Here is a 19,076-nt window from a genome sequence, read left to right on the forward strand (position 1 = left end):
TAAGTACTCCGTAGCCATCAAATCGTTCTGAAAATTACTCATCAATACCGTTACTATAGGTAAATTGCACACAAACTATTACGCGTCTAGCTGCTCCGCCATAAGTTAGCTCATCTGCCCTACAGCGCGAATGATGGACCTACGCTGTGATCTAGTAACCGGAATAACAGGATATTTATCGTTATTTAAGGCTGTGAAGGAGCGTAAATGATTTAGAAGCTTGGCAAAGGAAACGCATAAATCACTGGTGCTGCTGGTGCAAAGAGGGGTTGCCGTGCTTCTGCGGTTCCTTTTGGTCTCCTTCGGCAAGGCATTAATAAAGGCCGGCGGCCGGCGGAGATAAGGTAAGCAGTGAGTCAAGCATCGAGGCTTGCCGCAAGAGTGGCGGATTATGAGAACCTTACCCACAGACCGCTGAAATACATACTTACTTAATCATGACTGCGTTTGCGAAGAAAAGTACGGATCGTTGCGGCGCCGGGCAAGTTGTGAGATGGAAAGCGTAAGAAGGTGGGCAGGGTGTGGAAGCCGAAGATTCCGAGACTTGCAGCTGATACTGCTGTCATGTTGTTGGCGACTAATTACATGTACCATGACTAGCACATATGTCATCTGCCCAAGAAAGATAAGCAATCGGTGAATCAATCAAAAGATGCTCGATGCAACACACGGGCTTCCTTCTCTCACCATACTTATCCTGTGAGACGTCGGACAAGGCGAGACAAAGGGCTTTATGCTCGGATGTACTCAGTGTTAGCCTCTAACATTTAAATAAGTTGACAGCATTCCGTTTTGATTGGAGAGCAGATTCCGAACTTTTCCAGCCTTTTCCAAGACCGACTTCTCTACAACTCGCATCCTTACATCAATTACATCACAAGGTAAACTGAGAAAGAAAGGCTTCCGACCGTGGCCGCCGGGGATGTCGCTGACATATCCGAGTCAGCTGGCAATGTCATCACGTTGGCATTCAGCACTCTTAATAAATTCCTCACTCCTCCTACAGCCTGAATGTAACTTGACCTTAGCTTCACTCAAGCCCCTGTTCATTTATCTGATCTTTTGCACTCTACCTAATCATCCCTTCAACTTCACATTCACACAAGCACTACCGCTCACTCTACAAATAGCAGTGGAACAAGGAAGAAACAATCATATCAAGAAGTTGAGGGAAAAGATTACCTAATGGTACATACATCAAGTCTCAGACTCATTGGCGCGATCTTGCTGCTAGCGACAACATCTGTGGTTCTCGCGCATGGTCATGATGACCATGCTGGCAAAACGGCAAATATAGGGTCTGCGCCAAGTTCCATGTCAGCTGCAAGCATGAACTCGTCGAGCGCTTCGCTGCAGAGCTACTTTACCTACCCAGCTTTAGGCGGCTTGATGTTGGGGCATATCGTCGTCATGACCGCTGCATGGCTCTTCGTCCTGCCCATTGGCAAGCACACGTCTGAATGGCAACATCTTTTCTTCTGCTAATCATTGTGTTCTAGGCGTAATGCTAAGTGTTGCGCGGTCTCGGCTTGCTCTCCCTGCTCAGTTATCTTTCTTAGGGTTGCACTCAGTTGGTCTGTTGCTTGGGACTGCCTACAGCTCCAAAACGCCCGACCTATATCAGAACAACGCTCACACTAAGATTGGGTGGATTGTCACTTGGATCGTCGTAGCGCAGTGCATTATCGGACTTGTCAAGTTGGCTGTCAGTTTCAAGAAACCTCTGGATGTTGATGATGAAGAGCCAGCTGCGTTTTTGCCCATATCCATCGAAGCTCTGGCGCAACACCACCAGGCAATTTACTCCCCAGACGAGTATCGCTATTCGCGTGATAGTGGTCATTTTACAGCATCAGAAGCCTCTCGCAGCCAGTCTATCTCGTCAACACAGGACCACGAAAACGAAGAGCACGAAAAGTTCCTCGAGTATCAGAACCATGATGCAGATACGGAGCCAGAGTACCTAGAGAAGCAGGGCTTTTTGAGTAACACGAAAGCGCAGCGCCTCGCATCCCGCATAGCCGCTATGGTGTCTCAGCGAACAATGAGAGCTCTAAATGTTACCTATAACGCCATCGATTGCGTGAGCCTGGTACTTGGGTTCGCTGCTATCGTATCTGGTGCAGTGGTCTACGGAGGCGTATTCGTAAGTTATGATCAGTACTCTCACCCAAGGCACCGTCAGAGCTGACTTTCACATAGCGCGGCAACAACGTGTTCAATGGTCTTGCGCATACCGTCAAAGGCGGAGTATTCTTTTGGTATGGACTTCTCACCCTGGGACGTTGGATGGGCTGCTTCAGCGAGATGGGCTGGGCATGGAACGTCCGGCCGCCTGTCGGAGTTGTCAGCCGTCGGATGGCTACGATGCCCTCCGCGGAATTTGTCGAGTCTTTCGTTATCTTCCTCTACGGCGCATCCAACGTTTTCCTGGAACATCTTGCTGCATGGGGACATGCATGGAGTGCGCAAGACTTGGAGCATGTATCGATTACGATCATGTTCTTTGGTGGTGGCCTATGCGGTATGATTATCGAGTCGACGCGGGTTCGTGACCTGCTTAACACGGCAATTTTAATTTCCCCGGCCGCGAAAGCTGACAAGAAGCTTTCGAGTGCGCCAAAGACGTACTCATTTTCCATGAATCCATTCCCAGGCCTGATCATTCTTCTTCTAGGTCTAATGATGAGCTCCCATCACCAAGCGTCCATGATATCCACTATGATCCACAAGCAGTGGGGCACCCTGTTTGTCGGATTTGCAATGGCACGTGCGGTCACCTACGTCCTACAATATGTGGCCCCACCATCGTCATGTCTGCCATCACGTCCACCTTCGGAGATCATTAGCTCTTTCTGCCTCATATCGGGCGGTCTGATATTCATGGCCAGCAACAAGGACACCGTTGCGGCTATGGAGCATTACAACCTGCATGCTATGTTTCCTTTCACTGTAACAATGGGATTAACGTCCTTACTCATGGCTTGGGCCATCTTTGTCCTTGCGTTCAAAGGGTGGGCGGTGAGAAGCAGGCAGGCGCTCCCGATGTCCGGCTTCTCTACCGTTGATGCCTAAGAGCATGCGATCAAGACTACAAGGACTTCTTTTCGGATTCCTGAAGCGATTTAGCGGAACGAAATTATGCATTCCTCTCAATTGAATCAGGCGTGTCGGTGCAGCAGGGTTGTTTTATGATACCACGTTGACGCTGTCGACGAAGTTTGAGCGATTCGTGTCTGCCTCAATGGCGGTCAACATGTCTATAGAGCTCTTTAGAAGATAGGCGAGACTACTTGAAAGCTACCAATTAGCTCCTCAATTTTTGCCTCAATCGCGTAATGCCCACTCCAATGAATTTGCCCTACGTTCAGAAGATGATTTAAATTCCGAGGAAAAAATGCATCCATTATACACCAACTATTTAACCCCTATTCAGTCGCCTTGCAAAAGTCTTGCTGCTCGAGAAGTAGAGTAATGAGAGGTCCCTCGCTATGATGCTCTATCGTGCATTGATAAAGACCCACCACATGACGTCCCGCAAAAAGATCACGGCCATCACCAAGGCCGCCAAGAAGTGCAATTGTGCTGTGTATTTAAAGTCTGGAGTGCACCCACCGGGCGTGATGGTTGGGGAGTGCGGTGGAGAGTACGTTATACTTTCGGAGGCAATTCTTTCCCGGTCATGCTGTCTTATGAGTCGTCAGACATGTCTACAGAGTTCTCTGTTCCTAGGACATGTCTCACAACTCTGAATTCCTCCCGAAAGAGTAATGCTGACTCTGAAATCATCAAGACAAGGAGAACTAGACTTAAAGGAGTGGGTGGGGAGTGTCAAGGTAGCAAATTTCCTGCTTCTAATGTTACATCCGCTCCTCTGCTTGATAGAACATACGTCCCTAGATCAGTCAAGAGAATTCGCTGTTGCTGGCATTCCGCTGACGTGAGAATCCTACGGAAATAGCGACTGAGGTATAAAGATTACAAGCTTCTATGCTCGGAAACTGTGGAGCAAGGCCGGTTGCTGGTCAAGAGTGGTGATGTGAAGGAGTTCCACTCGATGAAAGCATTGGCCCATGATTTGGGCGAGTGCGAGATCTTGGATTGGTGGAGCTTTCATATGGGATTTACGAAAGGCGACGGTTAAACAATTTGCCTACTGTCCTACTGTGTTACCTAAGACCTGGCTTCGGACTATGAGAGACGTATATCTGAGGCAGAACACAAACTGTCAACCCTACAAAGGTCAGACCCTTTTTCATGCCTCCATGTCATCTTTACCAAGATGTCTAGACTGGACGTGTGCATTCCAGGTCACTACTCGGAGAAAGTAGTCAACCTATCACGCGGGCCTCTTTACCATGGCAATGAGCCATCTTTGTTTGTGAACGTCCCATGTTCTCCATCCTTCCCTGCCTTTGCCAACCCGCAAGCGTTCAAAGCACCAACGCTAGGATGAGCTACGCACATCTCCGAGTCAGTATTGCTTATTCAAGGCAAGGAACCTCCATTGATGAGATAGGTCTCAAGAGTAGGAGCAGGGTTCTGCTCCCGGACTATGTCTTGTGGCTCGAAATTTGGTGCAAAATAAGGAAGAATAAATTCAAAATGTGCGTACCTCCCATACCTCCACTCGGTCCTGTGGCATTCAGCCCAGGACAGCACACATTGACCTTGAAGCCTTCTCCCTTGAGCTTCACCGCATTCGTAGCCATGATCATGTTCAAAGCTGCCTTCGAAGCCTTGTACTCTGGGGAGTCGAGACCACTTGATGATTTCGGAGTCAGCATTGCTGTTTTGGGTGGATTTCTGAGTCGCGAAACTTGTCTTAAGAGCAGATAATTCTCTGACGACTCATAATGCGGAAGCATTGCCTACTAGTACTGGGAGGCCGGGTTCAGAGTATCGCCTATACTACCTAGCTCCGAGCTCATAAAGATAATGCGTGGCTGCGGGGATTTACAGAGGAGAGGAATGAAAGTCTCGGGGAGACAGGCTGCACTGATAGCGTTGGTGTCCATAATCTGTGCGTAACGTTGGCGGGTCGTCAGGCCTTCGGGTAAAGCTCGTTGTGAAATACCCGCATTGTTTATGAGGACATCCAGATGGCCAAACTTCCCTTCTACGGTGGCGAAGGCTTTGGAGATGGAAGAATCAGAGCTGATGTCAAGCTCAAGTGCTTCGATGGCAAGGTTGGAGAAGGAAGATGCCGCGGCTTCGGCCTTTGGAGAAGGAACGGCATCCCATATGGACATGGTAAGAAGGGTTTCGGTGGCGAGCTTTTCGGAGATCCCACAGCCGATACCTTGATTGGCGCCACTGATAAGCACAATCGTCTTAGAAGAGGCCATAGTCTTGATGGCTGCTTCTGTAGCAGTCGACGAATACTAGAGTAAATGTGGAGATGCAATACTGTAGTAAATTAACCCTATATACGGACAAAATACTTTGTAGGGGACTATGAGATGAGGAGATGGAGTGAGCGGAAAGAATGGGTAATGTCAGATACAAGGGAGAGCGTGGTTGGTCTTCCTGAACGCAGAGTTTGAGATTTCTTAGGGAAGTCAAGTTATGTTAATGGCGGATCTTGCCTCGGCGTCAACGAAAGAGCTTCGGACATAGAGATTGATGTTGTTGGTCGATCAGGTTCAAGCGCATCTACTCTACCGAGGTCAATTTTGATCCGCGGAAGTATCTCCGCCGACTGGGTTAGTCTATGGGCCAAAATGTAAACAAGAGAAGCCGCGTACCTTGCCACGACATAATAAGAATGCCTGTCTCTTGAGCCAACTGACTTCTCATCTGCCCCTCTGATCAAACGCTGCACTTGCAAATATGGACGCCCATCACCGCAAAATCGATCTCCAGTCGCCTTCAGATCTCACTTACCTCTTCAATAACATCAAGGCTGCTGCTCGACAGAAAATGGATCTTGCGATACCTCCGTCAGCTGCGCCCGAAGGTGAAGACGCGTACAGATCTAAAGTAGAGGAGCTCGTACAAGAAGTAATTTTCTCTTATGCTCTTCTCAGTTTGTTGCAAGTTTTCGCCTAAGTACGTCCGTCTGATCATGCATCTGTCCCTAGTATATAGTTCAGACGCTCACTCGTGCCCTTCCATCCCTGACACTCAATGGTCTTGACCCCTCACCTACCCTTCTACGCCCCAATGCTGCCCCTGAAGCCAACACACCAGATGACAACAGCAACTACGAACCCTACGACCCTCGCCTCGCCGAGAGATTGCGTACCCTATATGCGGAATTTGACACTCAATCGACACGTATTGCGGAACTGAGAAGGGATGCGCCTGGGGCAGCAGCGAGAGGATACGTCGAACGATTGGAAGCCGAGCTCAAGAGGGAGAAAGAAATGGAGAAGGAGAGAGAATGGCAGGGTTTACACATGGAGGCGGAAAATCTCGATTTGGGAATAGTGAAGCGAAAAGACGACATGGAGAGGATGTGGGGAAGAGGGACAGAGCGACTGGTGGAGCTAGGAAAGATTCCAGGCGTATTGGCCAAGCTAGAACGAGCGGAGAAGGCAGTAGAGGTCGTGAAGGAAGGATCTTGCAATGTTTAAGTGCAGACACGGCGAATTGGCGTCTAGGTTACATAGTCTAAAAGAAAGACAAGCCTTGGGTGTGCTCTTTTTCGACTAGGTACGAGTCAACGAGGAAAAAGAAATGATTGGGAGCTCTATAATGCATTACAGGTCTAATTAGGGTATGACAACTGCGTGACAGCAATGCCTGCAAGCTGTCCTCGGTCTTGTCCTTCGCTTTCAATTCCAACAAGGTCTTAGTATCAGGCTTGAAAGTCACACGCTGCCTTGACACTTTTTCAATACCTAATGACCCACTGGTGCTTTTTCGGCGCCTTTGATTACCCTGCCAGCTCCCATACACCTTAGGCAGTCTGAGGCTGCACAGCAGATGTAGTGCTGGTTGGTTTACTCGCCTTTGATTCTCCTTCTGTCCGCGCCCCTTTTGGTGCTTTGGTCCACTCGGAGTCTTGCCTGTAATAACGACGCCAGTCAACAACAACCGGACAAAGTTTACTTGAAGATGCACTCACCAAGGACCCTCGTCGCTCAGGGCGCAGCCGCCTTCGCACGCGCAAGTTCCGCCGAAAAGCTTTGGCAAGTTCTGCTTTGGTACTTGTCCAAGCAACTCGGTTTGATAACCACTACCCAGAACGTGGATCTTCTGAACAGTCACAGGGTCAAGAAAGCCTTTTACCACGCTGAAGACAGAGGAGAAGCCCCAAGGGGCATTTATAAGATAGAGCTTCCCCAGCCGCTCAGGATAGTAATTCTGGGAGATTGCCGAAGCCTGTTTGACATAGCCATACACGGAGCTCACTTTGGAGATACCGACCCCTTTGAGATCCATGATGGTGCAACAGGTTTCGAGCAACTGTCCAGACTTGCGTGAACAGGCAGGCAGGCGGGGATCAGCGAGCTTCTCGTACTCGACCACAAGGTTTTGCAACATTCGTTCAGCGGTGGTGATCTTGTACATGGCGGCAAGGTCGATTTTGCCCAATTGCTCGATGTAGACTGGTCGCCCCTCCTTTCAGAACATCAATTCGGTATGCCTCCTATTAGGGTCGCGTTGGAATTACCTTGTCCGTTCTATGATAGTACTGTGGGTAGTACTCGAAGACCTTCGGCTTCTCTATGTAATCAAATGTCCGTACGAGCTCGTCAACACCAAAGTCTTTCCTCCATTTCTCGCAATCTATGAACCTGATATTTTCTCTCAGATCACAGCCATAGATCTGAACGGTAAGTACTTACATTTGCTTTGCATGGTCGACGTTGAACTTTCGTGCGCGTAGGAACCTAAGCTATTGAGTGTCAAAGATGCACTGGGCCGAAACACCACATCCACGATGCTGACCATGCATAAAGTGTCTAATCGCTCCGTGTAGCCTGCTTGCTCTAATTGTGTGCGCAGCTGGAAGACCTGAGCATCTTGCTCTGGCGTTGTATGCCCTGGATGGCCACTCTGAACATTAGGGCTTGTGGTGGGGTATTCATAGTCGTCGTACTTAGGATCGGTCTTCAGCTCAGAGGCCATGATGACGGGGGTAAATAAAGGGATTGCGAAGTGGGTGGTACCGAGTCAATCGTACGTATGGAGAATACTTTATAGATTCCGTTGTTGACAGCAGCGCAAGAATGTCGAATGATTGGCGGGGTCCTGCGCCATTCATTTAAGCGAACAACAGGTTCCAAATGGACTTTACTTAGTTCACCTTTCGACGATAGAGTACTTGGGCATGAAAGTCTCCTAACTTGTTCAATCGAAGGTGTTAAATTGAACGGACTTCATTTTGGGTCCTTTCCCATACACAAGACGCCTTTTGCCGCAACGCCGGGCCTGATAAACTATGATCCTCGCCCACGAGGGCCAGGCCTTGTAAAATTAGGATTACCTCCTCGACTACCTCTCCCAGCACCGAACCCTCCTCTTCCTCCTCCCCTAGCACCCCCTCGTCCTCGATCACCAAAACCTCCTCGACCTCTTGGCGCACCTCTGGAGGCGCCTCGGCCTCCACGTATAGGACCACCTCTTGAAGCACCACCTGTACGCTTTGGTTTCAATGCACCTGGGGGTGGTTTGGGTTTTGGTAGAAATCTTGAAAATAGTCAGCGCATGCTCCTTAAAATCAACTGAAGACGTCCGCACTTCTCCAGTGGTAGAAGTTTATCTCCTCCGATGTAGAATTTATCTCCAGCCTTGAATGATGTTGCAACGATACCCTCTTGCGGCTTAATGGTAAAGAAAACCTGGTTTATTGGGCCCAGAACTTCGTCGACTTTGCCAATTGAGGTCTAAAGAGTCCTTAGTTCCCATGATGTGAGGTGGTGTCCTAAGCACTGACCTTGTTCTCTAGGTAGATTGGGGCGTTAAAGTATGGCAGCTTTGGGTTGACAGATTCGCAGACCATCTCGCCTTCGCATGCATGGACGAAGGATCCCATCTCTAGGTGCGGTCAGTTAGTAGGTGCCACACTTCTCAAGGAGATCAGCGGACCTAACACAACTGCTGGTGGTCCATATGACTGCTGAAAACCGCCGCGACCTGTTCGCACATGGAATCAGCGGTCAAGTCGCATTGCGCAGCTTGGACCGAAGTCTGACATACCGCCTCGCGCTCCGGCTCCACCTCGACTTCCACCGAAGCTACCTCCTCGTCCTCGGGGTGCACCTCGGAAAGACATATTGATATTGACGATGCTTCCGGGCGAAGGATTTGTTGGCTTCCTCTGTGTTCCTGGTAATGCCAAGCCGCTAGTATTTTTCGGCAATACCCTCGCTTGATCGTACTCCACGCCGAATGTGACTCAACGCGCCATGGAGCAGTCAGCAATGGAAACTCGAGCGAACGGAGAAGCTGCTGGATCTTATGAGTCACGCAATGATCTGGCACTCCGTTCAGCAGCGAGTGACCCTGCCGCAGAACCGCGATCCAATCCCCCAAATGCTCGAGGCCCCGCATCTCCACATGCCCAACAGTATTCGAAGAGTGAATTAGAAGCTGCACAACCACTGCCGGAGCCCAATGCTCAGAGTCCCAAATCTAAGCATTCCAGGAAAACCTCCAGGAACGGCCCCAAAGCTGGACATTTACAGCCTCAGGACGCTCCAAATTCCCATATCTCTTCTAAAGAAAACGGATCACCTTCAAGAAGTGCGGCGAATCAAGCCATGGCTTCCTCGCTCCCAGATATTATTCTACGACGCAACGAGTTGTTTGACAAGCTCAAGCGCCGACGTCATGCGGAGATCCTGGAGAAGGAGAAAGCAGAGATCAACGTTGTCCTGGAATTTGGACCAGACAAGCAGGGCAAACCAAGAGCGGCAATGCCCGTCGCCGCAAAGGCATGGGAGTCTACTCCAGGGTCATTTCTTAAGCATGTGGATAAGGATGTTTGTAGCGATGTTGTCATTGCAAAAGTGGACGGGAAGGAGCTCTGGGATCTTGATAGGCCATTGGAGTATGGGTGTCGGGTCAGCTATGTTCCTTTCTCCACTGCCGAAGGTCAAAAGGTCTTCTGGCATTCCAGCGCCCATGTTTTAGGGGAAGCTTGCGAGTGCCAATTCAACTGCCTGCTGTCACATGGTCCGCCCGTCAGACAAGGGTTCTTTTACGATATGGCTATAGCCGAAGGGTAGGCTAGCCACTCGATGACGAGTAAAAAATAACGCGCTGACGAGTCTCAGACAAGTGGTAAAGGAGGCAGACTGGGCACCCCTGGAAAAAAAAGCGACACAATTCTTCAAAGAGAAGCAACCCTTTGAGAGACTGCACGTGTCGATTCCGGACTTGAAAGAAATGTTTGGTTACAGCAAATACAAAATGTACTACATTGAAAATCTACTACCTCCCGAAGGAAGCACTGTATACAAGTGTGGAACCTTGGTGGATCTATGTCTTGGGCCTCACATCCAAAATACCGGAAAAATTAAGGCATTCCAGATCATGAAGGTTGGTGAAAATGATCGTGAATGAGACACACTGCTGACAGATGACTTACTCAGAATTCATCATGCTATTTTCGAGGCGATAAGGACGACGATTCGCTGCAACGGATATACGGCGTTGCTTTCCCGGATAAGAAGCACATGACAGATCACAAAAAGTTCCTCGAAGAGGCATCTAAGCGAGATCACCGTAAGATCGGTGCCGAGCAAGAACTGTTCTTCTTTGATGAAGTCTCTCCCGGCAATGTTTTCCTTCTGCCGCATGGGACTATCATCTTCAACGCTCTCCAGAAATTACTGCGCTCCGAATACCATAAACGTGGATATCAGGAAGTGCAATCTCCTAATATGTATGACGTTGACTTATGGAAAAGGTCTGGCCACTGGCAGCATTATCAAGACGATATGTTCAGCCTCGAAATCGAGAAGAAAAAATGGGCTCTGAAGCCAATGAACTGTCCGGGACACTGTGTCATATTCAGTCATAGGGAACGGAGTTACCGTGAATTACCGTTGAGAATGGCCGACTTCGGTGTTTTGCATAGAAACGAAGCGTCTGGTGCCCTCAATGGCATGACCAGAGTTAGAAAATTCCAGCAAGACGACAGCCATATCTTCTGTACTCAAGACCAGGTAAGCAACTTGGCAATATTTTCTTATACGCACGAAGTGACTTTCTGATAGATAACGCAAGAAATTGAGGGACTGTTCGATTTCCTCAAATGTATCTACGGGCTCTTTGGGTTCCCGTTCAAGCTTGAGCTTTCAACGCGGCCCGAGAAGTACCTCGGAGATCTGGAGACCTGGGATGTTGCAGAGTCTAAGCTTAAAGAAGCTCTAGACGAGTTCACAGCGTCCGGCGGTGGGCAATGGGAGCTCAATGAGGGAGATGGTGCCTTTTATGGACCCAAGATTGATATTGGAATATCCGACGCCTTGATGCGAGATTTTCAGTGCGCTACCATCCAGCTCGACTTCCAGCTTCCACAAAACTTCGAATTAGAATACATGACCGCGGAGACGGGCTCGAAGCCCAAAGCCAACGAGTCAGTGGACGCGCAGCCAGACGGTTCTGCTGGCTCCTCGAGCAAACCAAAAGCGCCTGGCCCTGGACGTGCTCGTCCCGTCATGATCCACCGTGCGATTGTTGGAAGTTTTGAACGGTTCATGGCCGTCATAACCGAGCATTTTGCGGGGAAATGGCCTTTTTGGTTAAGTCCGCGACAGGTCCTGGTCATTCCAGTCATGCCAACAGTCAATGATTATGCCGAGGAGGTGCAGCAGTTACTCAGAGCTCAGAAGATGCACGCGGACATTGACATCAGCGGGAATACGATGAAGAAGAAGATCGTTATTGGGCAATTGGCACAATATAATTTCATCTTTGGTAAGTTCGAAAAGGCTCTTGATAGCAGTGATTCAGCTGATATGAACTAGTGGTGGGAGCCCAAGAAAGGGAATCGCGCTCTGTGAATATTCGCAACCGTGATGACCAGGAAACGCAATCGAAAGGGGAATTGATACCATTGGCCGAAGCCATCCGGAAGTTGAAGGCTCTCAGGAAGGAACGGCGCCTCACCAACTCCATCTAATATGGGATATTGGTTTGAGCACCGGCTGTCTCGGTGAAAAGAGAAAACTGGCAGAATAGACGCTTTGATCCAACGGTCGCAACATTACTGTGAGAAATAAAACAGACAATCTTCCCAAATCCTCAAACCAAGTATTGACATGCAGTGTCTTACCCAATTATTGTAATATTACAATAGTAGAAGCCGGGGTTGTTGGAAGAAGGCATTTGAGGCTGCTACTGTATTAGGGGCTATCAAAGTTACTTCTACTTATGATAAGTAGAAATGCAATAAGCTACTAGTTCTTTGACAGCACCTCATCTATTTCGACTTATAAATAATAAACATTTCTTCAATCTTCCGAACCATGTAACTCGCCACTTGCTGAATTCCTTACGAGGGAACTCTACTGTGTAATTACCTACTTTATCCTATATCACACGTATAGAATAACCCTAATCAAGTAAGATCCGACAGAATTCTAGTAAGCCTTCGTCCCCTTTTAAGACTTCCTCCCTATACCGATAGACATCCACTCCACTCCCTTTCTTACGATTACCTCGTTTCTTAGCAGCTTATTTTAAATACGTCTCGAACTAAGGCTTTGGGCCAGGCTTCTTTCATCCAGTATTATTCTCTTTATTCTCGTTAAAACGTATTTGAGAGGCAAATGCGAGTGCTTGAAGTCCTTGATTTCTATAATTCTCAACAACAAGAGCCTCTTTAGCCATATTCTTCTCATTCTAAATCTCATCCCATAAGAAAATCAATTTCCCTTTGCCGTTGATTTTGCCTTATAACCACTCCCCTTCCTCGTTAATTATACTTTTACTATAAGCGATCTTGCCAGAAATCATATATATAGCTTTATCATCCTCTTGATTAGTTCGTCCTATTAATTTCGAGCTTATTTCCTCTCCCGAGGCACGTTAAATAGCTCGATAATCATACTCGATACGCTTAGCTTTGGCTTCGTCTGTAGATACGACATTATTTACCCAATCCCAATATAAATAAGCCCTTATAAAGGCCATTCGAAGCTCCCGATATTCATCCGTCAATTCAGATTTTCAATAATAGAATTTCTTACCATAATTATAATCATATATAATTTACTTAAAGCGTGACTCCGAGAGAAGCTTTTGATTACCGTCTGTATCGCGCTTAGTGCCGAGAAGATTTAGCTCTTTTATATGCTGTAAAGTATCCTTTTTCCGATTTTCCAGCGTACTAACAATATACTTAAAAATCCTCTCTTGCTCCGCTTCTAATGGATATAATAAACGGCCGAAGCGAAGGCGATCTTGATGACAAATCTCATGAAGAATATTGATGTTCCAATCTTCGGCTATTTTCAAGGCCTTACGATAGTAATAACTAATCGTTGATTTGGGAGTATCGGTGTGATTGTCTTGAATTTCTCGTAGAGAATACTCTGCTTTAACTAGGGCTACATTGCTTATTCTTTAATCAATTCTCCACTCCCATCTATCGATTAATGGCTCCCGAGGTTTTTAGCCCTTATAGTTATACTTCTTACGAGGCATAATTAAACGAATTAGATATTATAATAGTGTGTGTAGCTCACAATAATTGTTTATTTAGATTGTTTGTTTACTGGACTTAAGCCGAGGCAAGTCCGAAATTATGAGGCTACCTAGAATAGGATAAGTGTTCAAAGATTAAAAACCGCCCTGAGTAGTCTCGTAGTAATAATACCGTGTTAACTACATTCGATATAGGGCCTTGACGGATAGAAACGGCCGGAGAACGCCTCCCAGAGTCTCAACAGTGGCCCATGGCCATATAAAACACCTCCCAAAGCCATTGCAACGACAATAATACCTCAGCGCAGTCATCATGACTTCTGTCTGCATCACGGGATCCGTCTCTAAATCAGACGAGCTGGAATCGCTGCTGTTTAAAGCCTTACTTACCTTCTTGATAAGTAGATAGCTGATGCAGACGAAGTAGATAGCTGATGCAGACGTCTATCAGGGCGCGTTTAGGCTTCTTTCTGGCTATAACGCCTGTAGGATTAGGCTTGGCTATGATAGCGTGTTATATGTGTAGAAGGCTACTCTAGAGCGTGTAATAGAATACGAAATAAGTAGCTTATGGAGTGTTGTTGCTCGAGCAACTCAGAAGTCGTTTTTTTCTACTTATCATAGGGCTGATATAGGGCTGAGGGGTAAATAAGTGACTTATTTCATAAGTAGAAGTAACTTTGATAGCCCCTATTGTACAACGTTAAAGTAGGTACCCATGTATTGCGTGTGTTGAGGGATGACGTTCGCCGGAACCTTTTTTGAACCTAGTCAACAAAGGTGGTAGGCTCGTAGGGTACTAGTACTTCACCATGAGGCGTATTTAATGTTATACTCCATTAATAGTAGGGGCTATCAAAGTTACTTCTACTTATGATAAGTAGAAATGCAATAAGCTACTAGTTCTTTGACAGCACCTCATCTATTTCGACTTATGAATAATAACTATTTCTTCTTCTTCTTAAATAGTCTCGTAGTAATGATACCGTGTTAACTACATTCGATATAGGGCCTTGGCGGATAGAAACGGCCGGAGAACACCTCTCAACAGTGGCCCATGGCCACATAAAACACCTCCCAAAGCCATTGCAACGACAATAATACCTCAGCGCAGTCATCATGACTTCTGTCTGCATCACGGGATCCGTCTCTGAGTCAGACGGGCTGGAATCGCTGCTGTTTAAAGCCTTGGTTACCTCCTTGGTAAGTAGATAGCTGATGCAGACGAAGTAGATAGCTGATGCAGACGTCTATCAGGGCGCGTTTAGGCTTCTTTCTGGCTATGACGCCTGTAGGATTAGGCTTGGCCATGATAGCGTGTTATATGTGTAGAAGGCTACTCTAGAGCGTGTAATAGAATACGAAATAAGTAGCTTATGGAGTGTTGTTGCTCCTCCAGAGGAGCAACTCAGAAGTCGTTTTTTTTCTACTTATCATAGGGCTGATATAGGGCTGGAGGGGTAAATAAGTGACTTATTTCATAAGTAGAAGTAACTTTGATAGCCCCTATTGTACAACGTTAAAGTAGGTACCCATGTATTGCGTGTGTTGAGGGATGACGTTCGCCGGAACCTTTTTTCACCTAGTCAACAAAGGTGGGTAGGCTCGGAGGGTACTAGTACTTCACCATGAGGACGATATTACTTAATGTTCTATTCCATTAAAAGTATCACGATTCACTCTTTGCAGCATTTTTCCTAAAACTGCCTTGCTCCTTATTCCTTACTCAGGGAGGGATCCTAGTAGCTGGAGTAGCAACATTCACCAATTCTTCCAGTAAGCCGGGGCATCCGTAAATCTACAATTCGATTCCTATTGTGCCCAATTCAACGAAGTGGCTCTCCGAAGCAGCCACCGCTAAGCCTCGTCCGTCATTAATGAAATCGTACAAGCTGCTTCGACCAGCCTTGCAACAAAGTGCTTGTCCAAAAAGAGCTACTCGATCCTCATATCCTTACGCCCTTCTCATTCTCTCTACTAGCCGTCAGCTACAGCTAGACAATTACCCGGCGCCATAAACAGAGCCTGTTGACTCGCTCTTATCCTTTCGCAATATTTTACCCTTCCACAGTCATCTTTGCGTCTGGTATGTACGTTCTGGAGCAAGAATTTCCTGAATCAAGGCCGCAATCTGGGTCGCATGACATGTTTCGGGAGCAGTGCCGAGGGGTTTTCCCCCCAATCGGTGCCCCCTAGAAAGTCTTATGAGCTGGCATGGACTGACGACGAAACCTTCATAGTGGAATGGCTCAGCGGCAGGTCGGAGCAACAGAATTCGCCCAAGGTGGATCCGATCCCCTTGCACACTCGAACTTGCATAACCAGTCTGTTCACCGTGACGGAAATGCCATGGTCGGTCACCCAGGGTCCTCTACAGCTGGGGACAGCGACACTCACAACATTACTTCCACCATGTCCCAGTCACATACTTTGACGCCCTCGCGCGGGGGCACCCTTAAAAAGCGACAGTCGCTCAGTAGAAAGAATAGCTTGAAGCGAAGCGGAAGCAGGAAGGACAGTCGCCCAGCGAGCGTGAAAAGCTTGACTTTCGCAGACGATGTGGGTGGATACGGATCGGAGATGACGAGCGCCTTCTTCACCCCTGTACCCACGACTGGAAGCCCCACAGAGATCTTAGCGAACAGGTTCCAAGGTAGGTTTCGTTTTGCAGATCGTATGGAGCAGCTCCAAAAAGGACATGTGCTGATACGTCTAATCGTCAGTTTGGCGGAAGGTGCTCAAAGATCTGATCACCTACTTTCGGGACATCCAAAAATCCTACGACGCCCGCTCCAAATCTCTCTATACAATTTCAAATGTCATTACGAACATCCCTACTCCTCCCCACTTCGTATCAGAAGGAGGAATCAGTGACGCTATATATGTTTTAAGAGACTTCCATAAGCAATCGATAACGGAGGGCAATAAGGCCAAGTCCATTGAGGAAGAGGTAATCGTGCAGCTCACAGGCCTTCGGAGTGATCTGGGCCAGAAGATCAAGGAGATAAAAGGCCTTTCTGGTGACTTTAAAAACGGCGTAGACAAGGAGACTGAGGGTACTAGGAGAGCAGTACGGGACTTGCAGGACGCTTTAGGTGCTGCAAATACGGACGCGAAGAACGACCCCTATTTAATCAGACTTGGAGTTGACCGACAATTGGGGAGACAAATCGAAGAAGAGAACTATCTGCATAGGGTATGTTAATGCGAAGCTTTCATGCAGAGCTCATGCTGACTGTTCAGGCGTTCTTGAATCTGGAAAGCTCTGGTCGAGAGCTCGAGTCGATTGTCATGGGAGAGATCCAGAAAGCATACAGCGCGTATGCTGGAATCATCAAAAGAGAAGCAGATGAGGCGTATGAGACCGTTGAAAGACTCCGAAGCGGTCCTTTGGCTATCCCGAAAGACTTCGAATGGAACGCTTTTGTTGACAACAATGAGCATTTCGTAGATCCCAGGCTCCCAGTACGCAGAGTGGAGAACATTACGTATCCGGGTAAAGATGATGCGGCTGCTTCAGAAGTCAAGGCGGGAATGCTTGAGCGTAAGAGTAAGTACTTGAAAAGTTATACGCCTGGATGGTAGGGATCTTCTTGAACTCCTATTTGAAATGCTTTCATTGACCTCGCATAGGTATGTGCTATCTACCACGCATATTCATGAGTTCAAATCTCCAGACCGGATATCTAGCCAAGCGCCAGTCATGTCTCTGCCACTCGCAGACCAGAAACTCGGCTCACATTCGAACGCTGACTCCACCTCCCACAAATTTATGCTCAAAGGACGTCAGAGTGGCGGTATGCATCGAGGACACGCATGGGTATTCAGAGCCGAGTCATTTGATACTATGCTCGCCTGGTTTTCCGACATCAAAAGTCTAACTGAAAAGACTGGCGCGGAACGCAAAGAATTCATTCGAAGGTCCCATGCACGGAGTGTAAGTGCAGGCAGCCACAAAGCAGGCTCTATCAGCAGCGATGGCGGTATGGATGAGGATGAAGCAGACGAAGTCCCATATTCTGCAACCGCTTCTCAAGCCGAAATACCACCCCAAGTGGAAAAGCTCCCACAGCGCCCTAATCCAGGTGGGCGTTTTCCGAGTGCTTTGAAGATCAATCGAGACTCACAAGTGCCCGTTTCCCCTTCTAGTCCGTCGAGCTCCACAGGTGACCGAGAAATAGTTGCTGCTGCCAGCGCACTCCCGGAATCTGGTGTTCCTTTTGGTAGCTCGGGGCAGCAGATGCAGGTTGGTTATGATGAGACGAACCCCGCGAGAGGAGAGCTAGACGGTGCATCTGCAGCGCCACTGGCAATGGATTCATACTCTCCAATGGCAACTAAGCAGGGCCTTAAAGGCCTACCATTGCAGAAGGGATCGAACTGGGCCACAATAGCTGGCGTTAAGGACCATAATTCACCTGAACAAGCTCAGAGTATCGGTTCATCGGATGATCCAGGTTCTGTCACCTATCATCATCAACAGGTTGAACCTACACCACGATCATTGCCCTTCAATGTGGAAAGACATGATAGCAAGTACGGCGACTGGCTGGCCGGAGCAGGGGGTGCAGCAGTTGGTGCTGCTGGGATCGAAGCCTACCGACACGTTGGTAAAGAAATAGAGCCAGCTGCTCACGAAGACCAGCCCGGCCTACAGACTACTCCTGCTGCCACTCAAGTTTCCGCTCCGGTACCTCAGGAGTCAGGACAGCCGCCTGTCCAAGGAGCCATTTTTGCCGCTTTCCCGTTCGCCTCTAGTAGCACGAATGACACTGCCAATCAAAGCATTTCGCCAAATATAGGCGACCCGACCTCACATGCCTCTGATCCAGCGTCACCAATTAAAGACCTGGCAAGTAGACCTTCGCTGGGAAGCCGTGTAGCTACAATTAGCGAGTTGCACGTGCCTGGGGAGTTTCCCAAGGGCAACCTCCCAATGAATTCATCGTGAAGGAAGCGAAAGGCGATGATTCTTTCAGGATTCGTGCGTTCTTGTAGCGTCTGGGGGCGTCTCAAGTTAGCCTGTCGCCGAGCGGTCATATTTCTCCGTCATGAATCAACTGCTGCCGAAGAAAGGGGTCTGTGTACCAGTTTGAAAGAACTGTGGACATCAAGTCTTGACTTAAGCAATCTCAGATTGCACTATCATTTGGGGCAAGTCCGCCAAAGCATGTCCGTTTTCATGGCTACTTTATCTTCAATACTCATACCTTGCACAGCCAACTGTGCGAGCGCTATCACTTCTTTTCGAAATCTGAGCGACTATGACCTAAAGAGTAGATGAAGAACAGAACTCCCTCAAATGCAGGAGCTTTCAGTGGAGTACAATTTGAGCGACTTGTGCAAAGGTAGCATTATATGTAGGGAACGAGAAAGTGAAAGGTGATAATCAGGTCAACGAAGTTTGCATTTTGTTTTTCTGGGTATATAATAAGCCACTTTCTGGGTAATGATGGCATAATGCAGAG

At 47.9% G+C, this 19,076-nt stretch overlaps 9 protein-coding genes across 9 annotated transcripts; 5 read left to right on the top strand and 4 right to left on the bottom strand.

The window, feature by feature from the left end:
- Positions 1 to 1,329: 1,329 nt before the first annotated feature.
- HO173_001043 (uncharacterized protein) lies at positions 1,330 to 3,075 on the top strand (the record flags this gene model as incomplete). Its single annotated transcript, XM_037302989.1, has 3 exons — positions 1,330 to 1,454; positions 1,513 to 2,146; positions 2,203 to 3,075. 3 exons carry the CDS (start codon positions 1,330 to 1,332, stop codon positions 3,073 to 3,075), a joined length of 1,632 nt encoding a protein of 543 aa, XP_037170496.1.
- A 416-nt stretch (positions 3,076 to 3,491) lies between these two features.
- Positions 3,492 to 4,144, top strand: HO173_001044 (uncharacterized protein; the record flags this gene model as incomplete). Its single annotated transcript, XM_037302990.1, has 3 exons — positions 3,492 to 3,646; positions 3,794 to 3,836; positions 3,962 to 4,144. The coding sequence occupies 3 exons, from the start codon at positions 3,492 to 3,494 to the stop codon at positions 4,142 to 4,144; spliced, it is 381 nt and encodes a 126-aa protein (XP_037170497.1).
- A 209-nt stretch (positions 4,145 to 4,353) lies between these two features.
- On the bottom strand, positions 4,354 to 4,787 carry HO173_001045 (uncharacterized protein; the record flags this gene model as incomplete). Its single annotated transcript, XM_037302991.1, has 2 exons — positions 4,354 to 4,457; positions 4,616 to 4,787. 2 exons carry the CDS (start codon positions 4,785 to 4,787, stop codon positions 4,354 to 4,356), a joined length of 276 nt encoding a protein of 91 aa, XP_037170498.1.
- Positions 4,788 to 4,874: 87 nt separating this feature from the next.
- Positions 4,875 to 5,348, bottom strand: HO173_001046 (uncharacterized protein; the record flags this gene model as incomplete). The annotated part of the gene is made up of 1 exon (XM_037302992.1): positions 4,875 to 5,348. The coding sequence occupies one exon, from the start codon at positions 5,346 to 5,348 to the stop codon at positions 4,875 to 4,877; it is 474 nt and encodes a 157-aa protein (XP_037170499.1).
- Positions 5,349 to 5,832: 484 nt separating this feature from the next.
- Positions 5,833 to 6,578, top strand: HO173_001047 (uncharacterized protein; the record flags this gene model as incomplete). Its single annotated transcript, XM_037302993.1, has 2 exons — positions 5,833 to 6,003; positions 6,084 to 6,578. The coding sequence occupies 2 exons, from the start codon at positions 5,833 to 5,835 to the stop codon at positions 6,576 to 6,578; spliced, it is 666 nt and encodes a 221-aa protein (XP_037170500.1).
- Positions 6,579 to 6,904: 326 nt separating this feature from the next.
- HO173_001048 (uncharacterized protein) lies at positions 6,905 to 8,079 on the bottom strand (the record flags this gene model as incomplete). The annotated part of the gene is made up of 5 exons (XM_037302994.1): positions 6,905 to 7,013; positions 7,073 to 7,569; positions 7,622 to 7,745; positions 7,797 to 7,846; positions 7,900 to 8,079. The coding sequence occupies 5 exons, from the start codon at positions 8,077 to 8,079 to the stop codon at positions 6,905 to 6,907; spliced, it is 960 nt and encodes a 319-aa protein (XP_037170501.1).
- A 311-nt stretch (positions 8,080 to 8,390) lies between these two features.
- HO173_001049 (uncharacterized protein) lies at positions 8,391 to 9,226 on the bottom strand (the record flags this gene model as incomplete). Its single annotated transcript, XM_037302995.1, has 5 exons — positions 8,391 to 8,640; positions 8,692 to 8,837; positions 8,888 to 8,988; positions 9,040 to 9,087; positions 9,151 to 9,226. 5 exons carry the CDS (start codon positions 9,224 to 9,226, stop codon positions 8,391 to 8,393), a joined length of 621 nt encoding a protein of 206 aa, XP_037170502.1.
- Positions 9,227 to 9,359: 133 nt separating this feature from the next.
- Positions 9,360 to 12,082, top strand: HO173_001050 (uncharacterized protein; the record flags this gene model as incomplete). The annotated part of the gene is made up of 5 exons (XM_037302996.1): positions 9,360 to 10,177; positions 10,230 to 10,494; positions 10,548 to 11,123; positions 11,175 to 11,877; positions 11,928 to 12,082. 5 exons carry the CDS (start codon positions 9,360 to 9,362, stop codon positions 12,080 to 12,082), a joined length of 2,517 nt encoding a protein of 838 aa, XP_037170503.1.
- A 3,770-nt stretch (positions 12,083 to 15,852) lies between these two features.
- Positions 15,853 to 18,559, top strand: HO173_001051 (uncharacterized protein; the record flags this gene model as incomplete). The annotated part of the gene is made up of 4 exons (XM_037302997.1): positions 15,853 to 16,261; positions 16,332 to 16,804; positions 16,852 to 17,189; positions 17,242 to 18,559. 4 exons carry the CDS (start codon positions 15,853 to 15,855, stop codon positions 18,557 to 18,559), a joined length of 2,538 nt encoding a protein of 845 aa, XP_037170504.1.
- Positions 18,560 to 19,076: the final 517 nt, after the last annotated feature.

This window comes from Letharia columbiana (genome assembly GCF_014066305.1).
Source record: "Letharia columbiana isolate WasteWater2 chromosome Unknown Sc0000001_s0, whole genome shotgun sequence".
NCBI classification, from domain to species: domain Eukaryota; kingdom Fungi; phylum Ascomycota; class Lecanoromycetes; order Lecanorales; family Parmeliaceae; genus Letharia; species Letharia columbiana.